At 34.6% G+C, this 12,400-nt stretch overlaps 1 protein-coding gene across 1 annotated transcript in view; it reads right to left on the bottom strand.

Annotated features, from left to right (window-relative positions):
- The window catches only part of TBC1D22A (TBC1 domain family member 22A), a 169,627-nt gene that overhangs the window by 31,946 nt on the left and 125,281 nt on the right, over positions 1 to 12,400 (bottom strand). The window contains exon 12 of the mRNA XM_072032932.1: positions 7,652 to 7,747. Within this exon, the coding sequence (XP_071889033.1) occupies positions 7,652 to 7,747 (96 nt within the window). The remainder of the gene's footprint in view (positions 1 to 7,651; positions 7,748 to 12,400) is intronic.

The raw sequence follows: 12,400 nt of genomic DNA, 5'->3' as shown, positions 1-12,400 counted from the left end.
CTAGCTGATTAAGCTCTTTGCATACACAGTAATAAATAATGTCAGTAATTAATTATTGCAAGTTGGCTGCTGTGAATGTAAATGATGTAACACTGCTAACTCCCAGCCATCTCCCACCAATACTCAACTCCAGGTTGCTAGCTACAGCATTCCACATCTAAAACTGCAGTGCTTCCAGCTTCTTAAGTCAGCTTCTTAAATCTAATCTTAAATCAGGCTCCTTAAGATTAGAAGTATTTCTATGCTCAGTCTTTACCTCTTCACAGCTTTTGAGACATTCACAGAAAAGGCCCAGTTAGAAGAGGGGGAGCTAAGGAGCACAGGATCCAGGACTACAAAACCATCTTATCTCGTAGCTTACAAAGAAGAGGGGTAAACGCTCCTCTGTTAAAAAAACCACTCTGTTCAGTATGCAGGGCTGCTCTAAAAGCATCAAGACAAAGATGGATCCCATCAGATCTTAGTTTACCATAACGATTTTTGCTCAGCATTTCACTCCATCTAAGTTTGACTCAAACCCAGTGGGGCGCCGAACCACTGGCACTGAACCATTAAGGCATTTGTCCTAATGTTTGTCTTTGTGATTCTGCAAAACCTGGGAGGAAGTATTCAGGGTGTGCAGTCTCTGGTTCTTGGAGGTTTTCAGGACCCAACTGCATAAAGCCTGGACTAAACTCACAGCTGATGCTGCTTTGAGCTGCAAGTTGAATACAACTTAACACCTCCCGAGATCCTTTCCAAACTGAAGCATCTCATGGTTTTATGAACTTTTCTGAACAAAAAGAGCTCTTACAGAATAACTATAAATGTATACACATTAATTATGGTGAAAAATGACTAAAATGGTTTCCTTCTGACAAGTGGCTGTAAGGTAAAAGTTGTATCCAGGCTGTAAAGACAAAGCTGTAAAGCTTCTGAAAGAAAAGTCTGTCTTCAAAGTAGGAGACAGGTAGAAGGGTAAGGAGCTGCTGGATATAGGGAATCAAACATGGAATAGCACGTACTTGTTTATGAACGAACAGTAGCCAGAAAAGGTTCAGCTAAAATATCCCTAAGATAAAGGTGAGCTTATCAAGCTAGAAGAGTTATTATCAACAAGCTCAAACAAAAGGTGGGACCTGTGGGCTGCATTACTCTACCATGTGCTATATAGCTCTATATTTGCTATTATCCAAGTGTATTCCAGCCACTGATAACTGTTCTTGTTGTGAATACATGAAAAAAAAAATCAGAATACTCACAATGGAGACATTAACTTTTCAGCAGCACAGACTATTTGCAATTAACAACTTTTGTTACCAACCATATTTCATTTCTCTCTGATCTTTTCTTCAATATCCATTATGTATTGGTCAATTTTTATGATACTCAGAAGAAACTTTTTTTTTTTTTTTTTTAATTGAGAAACATTCTGCTGCAGTAGCAACGGGAACTAAATTTCTACCATCATACACACAAGAAGCTAGCTTTACAGTACTTTTATTAGCTATGGCTCATATCATGTGAAGTGGGAAGACCTGTATTTCTATAAAGGATAATTCAGAGAAAGTAACTGTTTAAAAATGTGTATCATAATATAGAACAAGATCAAAAAAGACCAGAGAAAACCATAATACAGTAGTTGAGCAGGAATAGATGGTGTAAAATCATGGTTCTGATATCTTACATGTTTCTATAGAATAATAATAATAATATAATAACCAGGAAAGATATTCATATTAAACTTTCTAAACTAAAACCTGTTACTCATGCAGGCAGCAATATAAAATTGCACAAATTATCCCTCATAAAGGACCATGAAATAAAACTACTTGGTCATTTGACATTAGAGAACACATGAAGGAAAAAAAAACATCCTAACACTAGGCAGATATTATTCAAAGACTGCAATTTGCCTTCCAGGCATCTTGTTATTCAGTCTCTTCTGTAACTAACTTCTAATCTCATTTTAAGGTGCACAGTTACATTCTGTAACTCGTGTAGCTGTAGCAAATACACACCTCTGACAAGTGTGCAGAATCAGATTTGTGTTTCTTTCTAATTTTCTTTTTCAAGGGATTTTAGCTCACATGTAAGAATCTCCTGTATTAGAAATGTTAGTTCGCATAAAAAGTGCAATAAAAAATATACCCTGAATAAATTTAGCAGTCCAAATGCTGAGAGATGAAAGCTACAGACTCCTTTGTGATTTTATATAAAATCCGCAATATGGTAAAGAAAAAAACTGGCAGGCACGTCGAAGAACAAAATAAGGAGACAACAGACTCATCACCTATATGTTCTCAGAAAACGTTTGTAGGAAAGGAACATATTCTCAATAGCTCAAAATTTTTAAACAGTCTTGATTATTTCAGCTTTATTTTGAATATTAATACTAAATAAAATACAGGTGTATTTTATTTAGGAGATTTTATAGAGGAAATGTATTCCTCTGCAAGAAATACATTTTGTTTTGTTTTGTTTATTTGTTTTTGTTGTTGTTGTTGTTTGTTTTTTTTCTTTAATTTTAAAATTACGACTGAAGTAATACAAGCTAGTAACTTTCAGCTGTCAAGGGTCTGCTCATTCTGAAAACAGAGCATTCACAGAATCACATCATGGTTTGGGTTGGAAGCGACCTTAAAGATGACCCAGTTCCAACCCCCTACCATGGGCAGGGACACCTCCCACCAGACTAGGTTACCTGAAGCCCCATCCAACCTGGCCTTGAAATGGGGCATCCACAGCTTCTCTGGGCAACCTGGTTCAGTGCCTCAACACCCTCTGAAATGGAATTTTTTCCTAAAGTGTTATTTGTCTATTCCAGGGAATAACACAAAGCTTTGGGAATTTGGGAATCTGCTAGGCAGAAAACTGACTATAGGCATGACCAATTGCCTTCACACTCCAAAAATGCTGACAACTGTAAGACAAAAAACAGTAAAAAAGCAAGCTCATGTGCTAAACGTGACTTCAAATATTAGTATTCTTACCACAGACGGGAAGACATTAACTTGGGCTTCTCTATGTGAGAAGGGGAAAAACACTCAACAGTGAGCCGAGATTGAAATAGAGTGGTAGGCAGAAGTGAACATCCTCACCCTGTGCTGATTCTAATTAAAAGCCCATTGAACAGAGAATGAAAGATTAAACAAACTGAAGAGGCTGAGAGGACTTCCTGCATCAGTAAGCTGAAGACAGCCTGTATGTCTTTCATTCAAACGCAGACACCGTGAAATACTTCACTAATCTCTGACATGGGCACCCATTTAAAAAAATATATGCAAAAACTGAGATTAAATTGCAGAATAAATATGATCACAACTTTGGAAAGCATAAACTTTTTCATAAGTAATAATAATAATTAACTGGTTTTCCTTAAAATCTCATTGATCATATGAGGTAGGAAGATCATCTTTCATCATTTCAACTAACATTAGCTTGTAATACTTCACTACAAGGAAACATTTGAAAAACATCAAGCATTTTTCAGCATTTTACTGAAACAGACAATTGTGCACACATTCATTTTGCTCACAAGGTCAATGAGACTGCTCACTACCATTTACTCAGATTCAAGAGTCGTTATTTTAAAGATTATATAAATCAGAAGGAAGAACAGTCACTACCCCAAAGATTTCATTACTCAAGAATGTATCAAGAGACAGGAAATTCATAGAAAAAAGCAACAAAAAAACTAGTGAATGTGACTGTAAGTGCTATTAACAGCCTTATAGCCTACCTGGCAAATCTGTTCTGGGCATCACAGAAAAACAGAACTTACACAAGGATTTTGAGAAAAGTAACAAGATCTGCATTAAGTGCTCCATTTAGGTAATGTGGTTAACATGGGAGACAGCACAAATACCTTCATGAGAACTCAGGAGCACGTGATGAGGCAGCTGTCATCACTGGCTGATAAAGTGGCAGTCGGCACCTCAGTACAGACCATGAGATGACACGAAAGGTGTTAGTATTAGTCCATTAACGGCCTCGAAATAGAAAGCCCCTAGTTTTCCTTGGTGCCATAAAGGAAAGGAAGTTAAAGAAGGTGAACAGCAAGGAAAAATGATGGACTGAAAAATGATCTTTATAGCTTCTTTGCAGTCCGCATGAATATAAATGAAGCCAAAATGCATTTGTCAAAGCCAAAGAAAAGGACATTGTAGTAATAAAGATGTGGGTTAATGACAGCATAGGTGAAAATGCCTGCTAGATAGAAAAGCCCATATCTTAGCATCATGAAGAAAAAAAAATCTGCAAGACAGATTGCTTCCAACAACATGCTGAACACATTTTTATAGATCAGCAGCGTCAACAAAATGACAGCTTACTTAAACTGATAATTTGAACTAAATCTCCAATATCCAACAGTTAGGTCGGTATCAGTCCAACATTACTATTAGCTTATATTAAGTTTCATAACTGAACCTGGTCCTAAGCGTCCTGCTTTCTTACAAATCCTTCAAAAATCCTTCAAATATCCTGTATGCAACATTAATAGAAAATATGGCTGTTGAACTTAATGTTTTAATTCTATACATGCTCAAAATCATGCTTTAATAATTTATCACTTAACAATATTAACCATTCACATTTCTCCCATGAATTAGGGAGAATTTTGGAATTACATTTGTAGTTAGGAAAATGAATAACAGGAAGTCATACTCTAAGATATGCTGAGCAAAAGAAAGGCTCACTCTTGTAGGTTGTGTTGTAAATTTTGTGAATTGTTCTACATTTACACAAAAAGTATCACATTTTCCTCACCTGTTTCTAAAAAATGTTAACCGGCAAATCTCACATTTCAAATTAGTTCTACTTTGATATCTTATACTTAACCAGCTAGACAGAAGTGAGAACAGTAACTTGCTCTCATAATAACTTTAATAGATTAAAATGAACACAACTTCTATCATGACTTACTTGATTATGGTCTTGCATTATTCTGTTCTTTCAAACATGAAAAATATGAGACTAGCATCTACACACATTTATATGCTTCTGTTACAAATTTATACATACGTTATTTATATACACTTTTATTTATATATAAACCCCATATACATATATATATGCATAATCATTTGAATATTTGGAGTCCTGAACCACAACATTTATTTCTTCCTCTATCTACTTCCTTCAAAAAAAACTTACTTCCTTTGTTATAATAATGATTTGTTGTACAGATGTAAACCAAGTACCAAGTAGAAGTTTTCAGGTTGTATCACTTCATGGTATTAGTCCAGTCAGCCCAACTCCTTTCACTGCTAAATTTCATTCTCTACTACATAACAATAACAAGCAAACAAACAAACAAACAAAAAATAGGATATTCAAATGTTGTCTGTAATAAGGAACTATTATCATCCACAGCTGAACATTTACTATATAAGCATTAATTAATTGGTTCCTATGAGGAAATATCAACATCGCATGCTGATTGCTTAGTTTGCAGCAAGACAGACTTAAAAGAATGGAAATGAGTATCTTAAGAGCAATGATTATTTTCTGTCCTCATTCTGCCTGTAACATTACTGATAATATATTTCATCAAATAATAAGAAATAGTACTGCATAATCAAGTCGTTTAAAATGGGTCTTTGATCAAAGACCTGCTCATTGTCTCATCCGGCATATCAACATATCCAGTGTTCTGGGGAAATTATTCTGACTTAAAATCCCTGTGCATTTTTTTCCATCTAGGGAAAGAGGTCAAACATATATGTAAAAGCAAAGCGTGAGTTTTCACAGCTAGCACTAAAGAACCAGGCCCTCTGCCTGACAATTAGTAGAGCCTTGCCTCAATTACGTCATATGCAGAAAAACAAATACGACACACACTATGTACAAGAGAAATGATTGGATGCACATACTGATGATCCACAATATAATTTACAGACCACAAAATTTCAGCGTAAAACGTGCCATAATTAGGACTTCTCAGTGATGTGATTTCAATGCAATGACAATGGTCCAACAGCATATACCAAACTTTCCGATTTGCCAGCATAGTTTAAACCCCCTACTATTACTTGAGCTAGATGTTTGTAGAATAAGCAGTGGTTTACAATACAGCTATTGCTAACGAAGTGGAAGAACAGTGGATTTATTCTTGCCTGGGGTGAGAGTAGTATCATTTGTAGAACTGATAGCAATTTAGTTTAAACATTTTAAAAGTTGATGCTACACAATAAAGAAGATGAAGCTTTTTAGTGATAATATAGAACAGTGATAAAACTACCACTGGCCTATAGATCCTCAAAATTGCTAATTGCTTTTCTATGTGGTAAGCAACCTAAGGCAGTCTGATAAATGTGTTCCACTGTCTTCCTAATTTATGAACTTCATAATCAAGTTTACATAGCCTATAAAGAAATTAAACCATGAAGACATACCTGTAATTATTACATAAATAAAAAACTCTGAACATACATAAGGAGAAAAATCTTCACAGTACTTTACCTTGGGATCATTATGCACTTTAAACTTAGTTGTAACTTATTTGGTAGGGAGGAGAAAAATGTTATGAACTTTGATGCAGGAAATCAATGGAGAACAAATTAATAAGAAGTATTAGCAGTGAACAATTATAGTTGAGCAGTATGGCTACCAACACTGAAGTTAGTTTTGACAAAATACCATAAATTGAGAAAATCTGACAGCACTAGTAGGTAGTATAAATTAAAGTAGTTATGTTGTGCCCTTAGGGTTTTATTTATTGCAAAGATAGGCAATGACAGTTAAAATGCTCTGAATAAATCGTTTTACGAAGAAAGATAAAATAGATTGAAATGATACACAGATTCACACAATGGTTCATTTGTACAGGGCAAGAGAGTTCAGTCAGCTGTAGAGAAAATAAGCTGGTAACAGACCATTTCCCTGGGGCAGGAAATGGTGCAGGCTTTGCAGCATGGTTTGTTTACAGACAGCCTGTAAACAGGTCTTTAATGCCTTTTAGGCATTGCATGTGCATCAGAGAGTAAAAGTTAATATAAAAAAATTCTATGAAAGGGAACTGTCACCAGTTCACAAAACTAACTGAACTTCTATGTGGATACACAAATTATTTGCCTATCTACACTATTCAAATCTGATTCCAAACAGCTACCAGACATGCTCTCAGTTGGACAAATGTAAGGCTTTGAAATATAAGACCTGAAATAAATATAACTATAGCCTGAAAAACAGACTCTTTATCTTAAAAGGCTGCTTGCCTAGATTTTTTTGAAAAAAGGAACATAAACTTGTTAGAGTAATTCTGGAATGTTATAGAGATGAGAGCTCTTAAATACATAACTACAGTGATGCATTTAAGGTTTTAAAAAAATCTAGTTAGCTTTTCAGAAATTTTCTTTTTTGAAATACCCACGCTTTACTTATCACTGCATCTCCAGAAATCATTTCTTCTACGTCTCAGTTTAAATAGCATTTTTATTTTTATTTTTTCTAGAATGAACAAGGAATAAGCATCTACTGTTTACAGCCCACCACTTCAGGTTTAAGTTTTGGAAGAACTCTAACAGTCAGACACCATCAGTCTTGTTGCAACTGCTACTGCTTTGTTGTAAATTCATCCCCATTTAATGTTAGGAACCTGAATTTCATAAATTCTGACCTGTGCTTAAAAATATCCCCAGATTTTTATATTACAGAACTCTTCACTTACCTGAAAGTCTTTCTCTTCCAGGATCTCTTTCCTCCACCTGACAAGGAAGGCAGCGCAGACATACAAGTGGAAGTGAGAAAAACCCTCTGGTTCAGACTGCAAAAAAAAAAACACATTTAAAAACAGTTATTTTAATACACAAATGATGCTTTTGATTAAGATACAACCTTAGCATATTTTTATGATGTTCACGACTATCAAAACTAGTGTTAAAAATTGTCAGCTAAATCTCTTTTCATAACACAAACACGTTTGTATTTCATCTGTGACAAACCTAGGTGTATCTGTATGTAGGTATTTTCTGTAACTGGAATTAAGGAGAGGTATGAATCTACTTCAAATACTTACATCCATTCTGTGCAGATGTGTTTATCCCATTTCTGATGTTATCCAGTAGCTTAGATCTGTCCTGAAATACCGTACTACCCATATTGTGGCATGAATATATGCTTCATCTCCATTATTAGGAGCATGATACCTCCATTTGAAATTAAGTTTTCCTATTATAAATTCTACTGTAGTGATCTAATAGAGCATTTTAAAACTATGGTCTATAGTTTTTTAAAACTAAAGCTTGGCCTGTATTTGACTGAATTAAATGTTTTTACTAAAGAAAAAAAAATAATCCTTGTAACACAAAATTTTAACAACTCTTATTTCTATTCTGATCTGCAGCTTTCTGTTCTAGTTCAAGTCAGCAGATACAGTCACTTTATAGCCAGCCCTTTCTTCTCCCTGAAATTAAGATCTCTTAAATACAACAGAGAGAAAGAGTACCAGAGAAAGAGTTCAGGTAAATTTATGGTGCTACTTTAAAAAAATTCACTGAGCAAGTTTTCTTGTACTACCACATTTAACTTACACTTTATATTCATTTCCACTAAGAACTGAAAAAAAGACTAATTTATTTATGTTTAATTATCAATGTGATGATTGGGAACTAATGCTATGTAAAGTCTCATTAAAATAGCATTTAAAAATAGTTATTATGAAATTAAGCTCAGATTCTGACAAATATAGGGATATTTAAATAGTGATATCTAAATATTTTAAAGATTTATTCTTAGATCTTATAAAGATTTATGCTTAGATCTTATAAAATTATAGCATTTTTTATATATTCTCTGCTGGTCATTTCAGAATTGCAATTTACTTTTTAGAAAAATACAGTGTTCTGCTCAAATAAAATAAGTGAACTGAAACAACTTATGCAAAACAGAACACGGTAATATAAAATTTATTTCCATTTAACCTAGAAGCACACAATACTTAAAATATTCCACATAATATTTGTAACAGTACAATGAAGTAATCTTAATGCAAAGAAAAATATTCTTCTTTTCCTTCTCCACCTGACAGGCAGAAGTGCAGTTATTTTAGTGTCCTACAGAGGGTAGTACACTAAACATCATGTTAGCAGCTACAGAAACTAAATCGTCCTGTCCAAAGTGGTAAGAGTTAAGAAAAGGAATAACGCCAATTATTTTCAGGGCAGTTTTAAGTTTAAAAGTGCAGTTTGAACTCAAAATATTTCATTTTGGAACCCGAAAAGGAAGAACATTCCTGTGATACCTTTCCTATTCTAGGAAAAAGATATGCTTGAATAACACAATAAATTCGCACAATGTAAAATCCCAGGACACACAAAGCATATGGTAATTTTGACTAGAACTCTCTAGGGTTTATCTTAATCTGCAAATTCAAAGTACAGTCCAATTTACCATATTAAAACTAGAGTTTTAGAGAATCATGTACTCACTACCATCCTTCTGAAAAGCCTACATACGTCTTTTAATTTAGAGTTGTCATCTCCCTTGGGATGGAAAGTTAACATATGTAAAAGAATAAATTGTATCTCAAAAAGACATACTTGAAAGAAAAGTGGTGCTACCACTTATAGTATCAGATATTATTATGGCAATATTTAAATATTTAAACACAACTCTAAAAATGCAGAAAGCCAAAGAAAACAACCCTCTTCCTATTTTATTCTGTAAATAAATTTAAAGACCATGCTGTGTTGTTTTTTTTTTAAATCGGTCTTTGACAATAATCTTTTATAACCTAAATAACGATCCATTATAAAATTTCTCCTTGAAAGAACAGCTACCTGAAGAGCATGGCACCAGCCTAATCATTTGTCATCAAACACGAAAGGAGGGAAGAAGGAAAATCACGGTGATGGTATGGAGGCAAATAAAGGTAGACTGAGACTGCTGGACAGATACAGAAAAATACAGAATACTGCTGAGGAAGAAAGAGGAAGACCATTTTTGCAGATGAAGTAGGAGACGGAATAGACTGTAGGCAGGAAAAATTCATTTATTCATTATCCTGATATTTTATGTATTGCATTATTTGTTAACCTAGCAGAAGGAAATAAAGGTTTGTATTTCCTCAATCACATCACATGAGCAAAAAAATGAGGGAACTGGAAGGAAGCTGCTTTGGTATTAATATATACACTTGGTCTGCTTTCTGCTCCCCACTCTTCCAACAGTGTATGGGTTCTTGAAACACATAGGGAAGAAGGGAGGATTAAAGAAATCTACCTGGAGATTAAAATGATACTTTCAAAGTAAGTTTACAGTAGTTGTTGACAAAATTGTTAATCTTGCTTTCCTGTTATACAGACTCACAAAAAATAAATTGCATAGGTAGACGAATTAGATCATCATCGTATACTTTTTCTGACAGCCTCGGATTCTGATTCTGAGCCCAAAAATTCAGCCTACTGTAACATAACAAAGAGAATTCTTCCAGAGAAAGTCAAGATAAGTGGCTTTAAAAAATTAACAGCAAACAACCCAAAAACTGCAGTAATGAAAATTGAAAGTGTTTCTGAGGCACTACAGAAAAAAATCCTGGAATTATATAAAAACTTGTACTTTTTATTGAAATTTTTCTCTTCAACCTTTTTTTCCCCCAATACAATTTTCTTCAGCGCTTTTAAATGAAACCAAATAGGTTCAAATATGCAATTCATTAGAGAAAAAATGCATATCTCCCTATAGATTTAAAAACTCATCATGTTTCAGAGATAAGTCTCAGCAACGAAGTATCCAATGGATAGTTTTAGACAGTTTTGGAAATTGAGTAAAACAGCTAATGCATAATTGCCTTTTCTAACACCTGCTACCTATTATACTTTTCCATTTGTAGCTTTTGAAGTTGCAAACAGTTTGATCTCTAAATGTACATAAATGCAGACTACATGCTAGAAGCTATTTAAAATCAAATGTAAACAATGACCTTGATTTAAATATTTTAGCAAAAGATCTCAAGACAGATGTACAGCCCTCCAGAAGACTTATTTTGAATGTATCACAGACAACTCAGGGCACATTATCTAAGCACCATCTGTCATTATCGATAAAAATCAGTTAGATTGTTAACATCACGAATATCTCATTGCCCTGCAAACGCTGGATCTCCTCTACAGCTGAAATGAGAGGCATTCTCCATACTGCACTCCCCAAATTTCCTTATTTAGACAATCAGCGAAAGAATGCAAATTTTTTTGGATGACTAGATTGATTACTGTCTGGCCAACGAATAGTCTATCTTGTCTCCCATACCCTGGACACTTCAATGTTTAGGAAGAGTGTGTACATTTGTTAAGAGTAAATATAATAGATAATTATTTTTTGTAAGTACCTGGAATGATTAAAGCTAGGAAACCGTGCCTGGGCAAAGTATTAAAATGCCACATTTAACTCTCACACAATGGTTCAGAGTTAAGAACTTCCAAACATTTTTGGAATGATTACAGATGACTACAGCAACTTTACGCAACTCATAGGATTTACTATGAGTTACAAAGAGCAGACAGCGTAGATGTCAAGAGGCTAAAGTCATTTTTTCCCAAAATATCCAATATTTTCTTTAGATTTAAGGTAGAAAAAGAGAAAAGCCAGTGCAGGATCATCATGGAAAGTGGAATGTGTTGGCTGCTCCTCCAAGATACACCTCTTCCATCATTGCCTGAGAGCTCCAGTTTCCTAGGCACAGACTCAGTGTACCATAAAAACTGAGACTCCAGTCCGAGAAGCAACACAGCACCAGCACACCACAGAGAGGTCCACCTAGGTGACTATCCTGCCACCAGGGATGACCAACAGCTGATGGCTAGGAAACGCTGTAAGAATACAAGCACAGAGCAAATCCTTCCCAGAATACTCTTCCCTCTGTTAATGATTTCATGCTCAGATATGTCCTTACACAAGTGGTAGAATATTTGCGTTTAATAGCTGTTAATAGATTTGTCATCACTTATCTGTCCAGCACTTTTTGTAACTGAACATAATCATACAACTGCATAACGATATCTTTTTCTTCTTTCCCAATAATTTAAAGCTTCTTTTTTTTTTTCTTTCTTTCTTTCTTCACTACTGTTGAGCTGGTATTTTCCTCATGTGCTGAGTGTTGAACGCTACCTTGAAGTGCATAGCTGTACAGGTAAAGTTAGGATTCACATGCACAATATCAGTTTAGATTTGTTCACATCGAACTTCACGTGCTATGTACTGCCTGGCTGTTTTTAAAAACATGAAGTCCTACAACTCCTTGTTACCAACTCTTTTTACTCTGAATAGCTCAGTGTTGTCAGCAAACTGTCATCTCACTCCTGTATCCCCTTTTCAACCATTTCAATACAGAAAGCTAAAGTCTCATCAAAAACTGTAAAATATTACATATGATTTTCCTTAATTTTGAGACTGCCCACTTACTCCTACCATGTTTTCTAGA

Source organism: Anas platyrhynchos, chromosome 1 (assembly GCF_047663525.1).
Source record: "Anas platyrhynchos isolate ZD024472 breed Pekin duck chromosome 1, IASCAAS_PekinDuck_T2T, whole genome shotgun sequence".
In the NCBI taxonomy this organism is placed as follows: Eukaryota; Metazoa; Chordata; class Aves; order Anseriformes; family Anatidae; genus Anas; species Anas platyrhynchos.
This window is presented reverse-complemented; position numbering and strand designations above follow the sequence as displayed.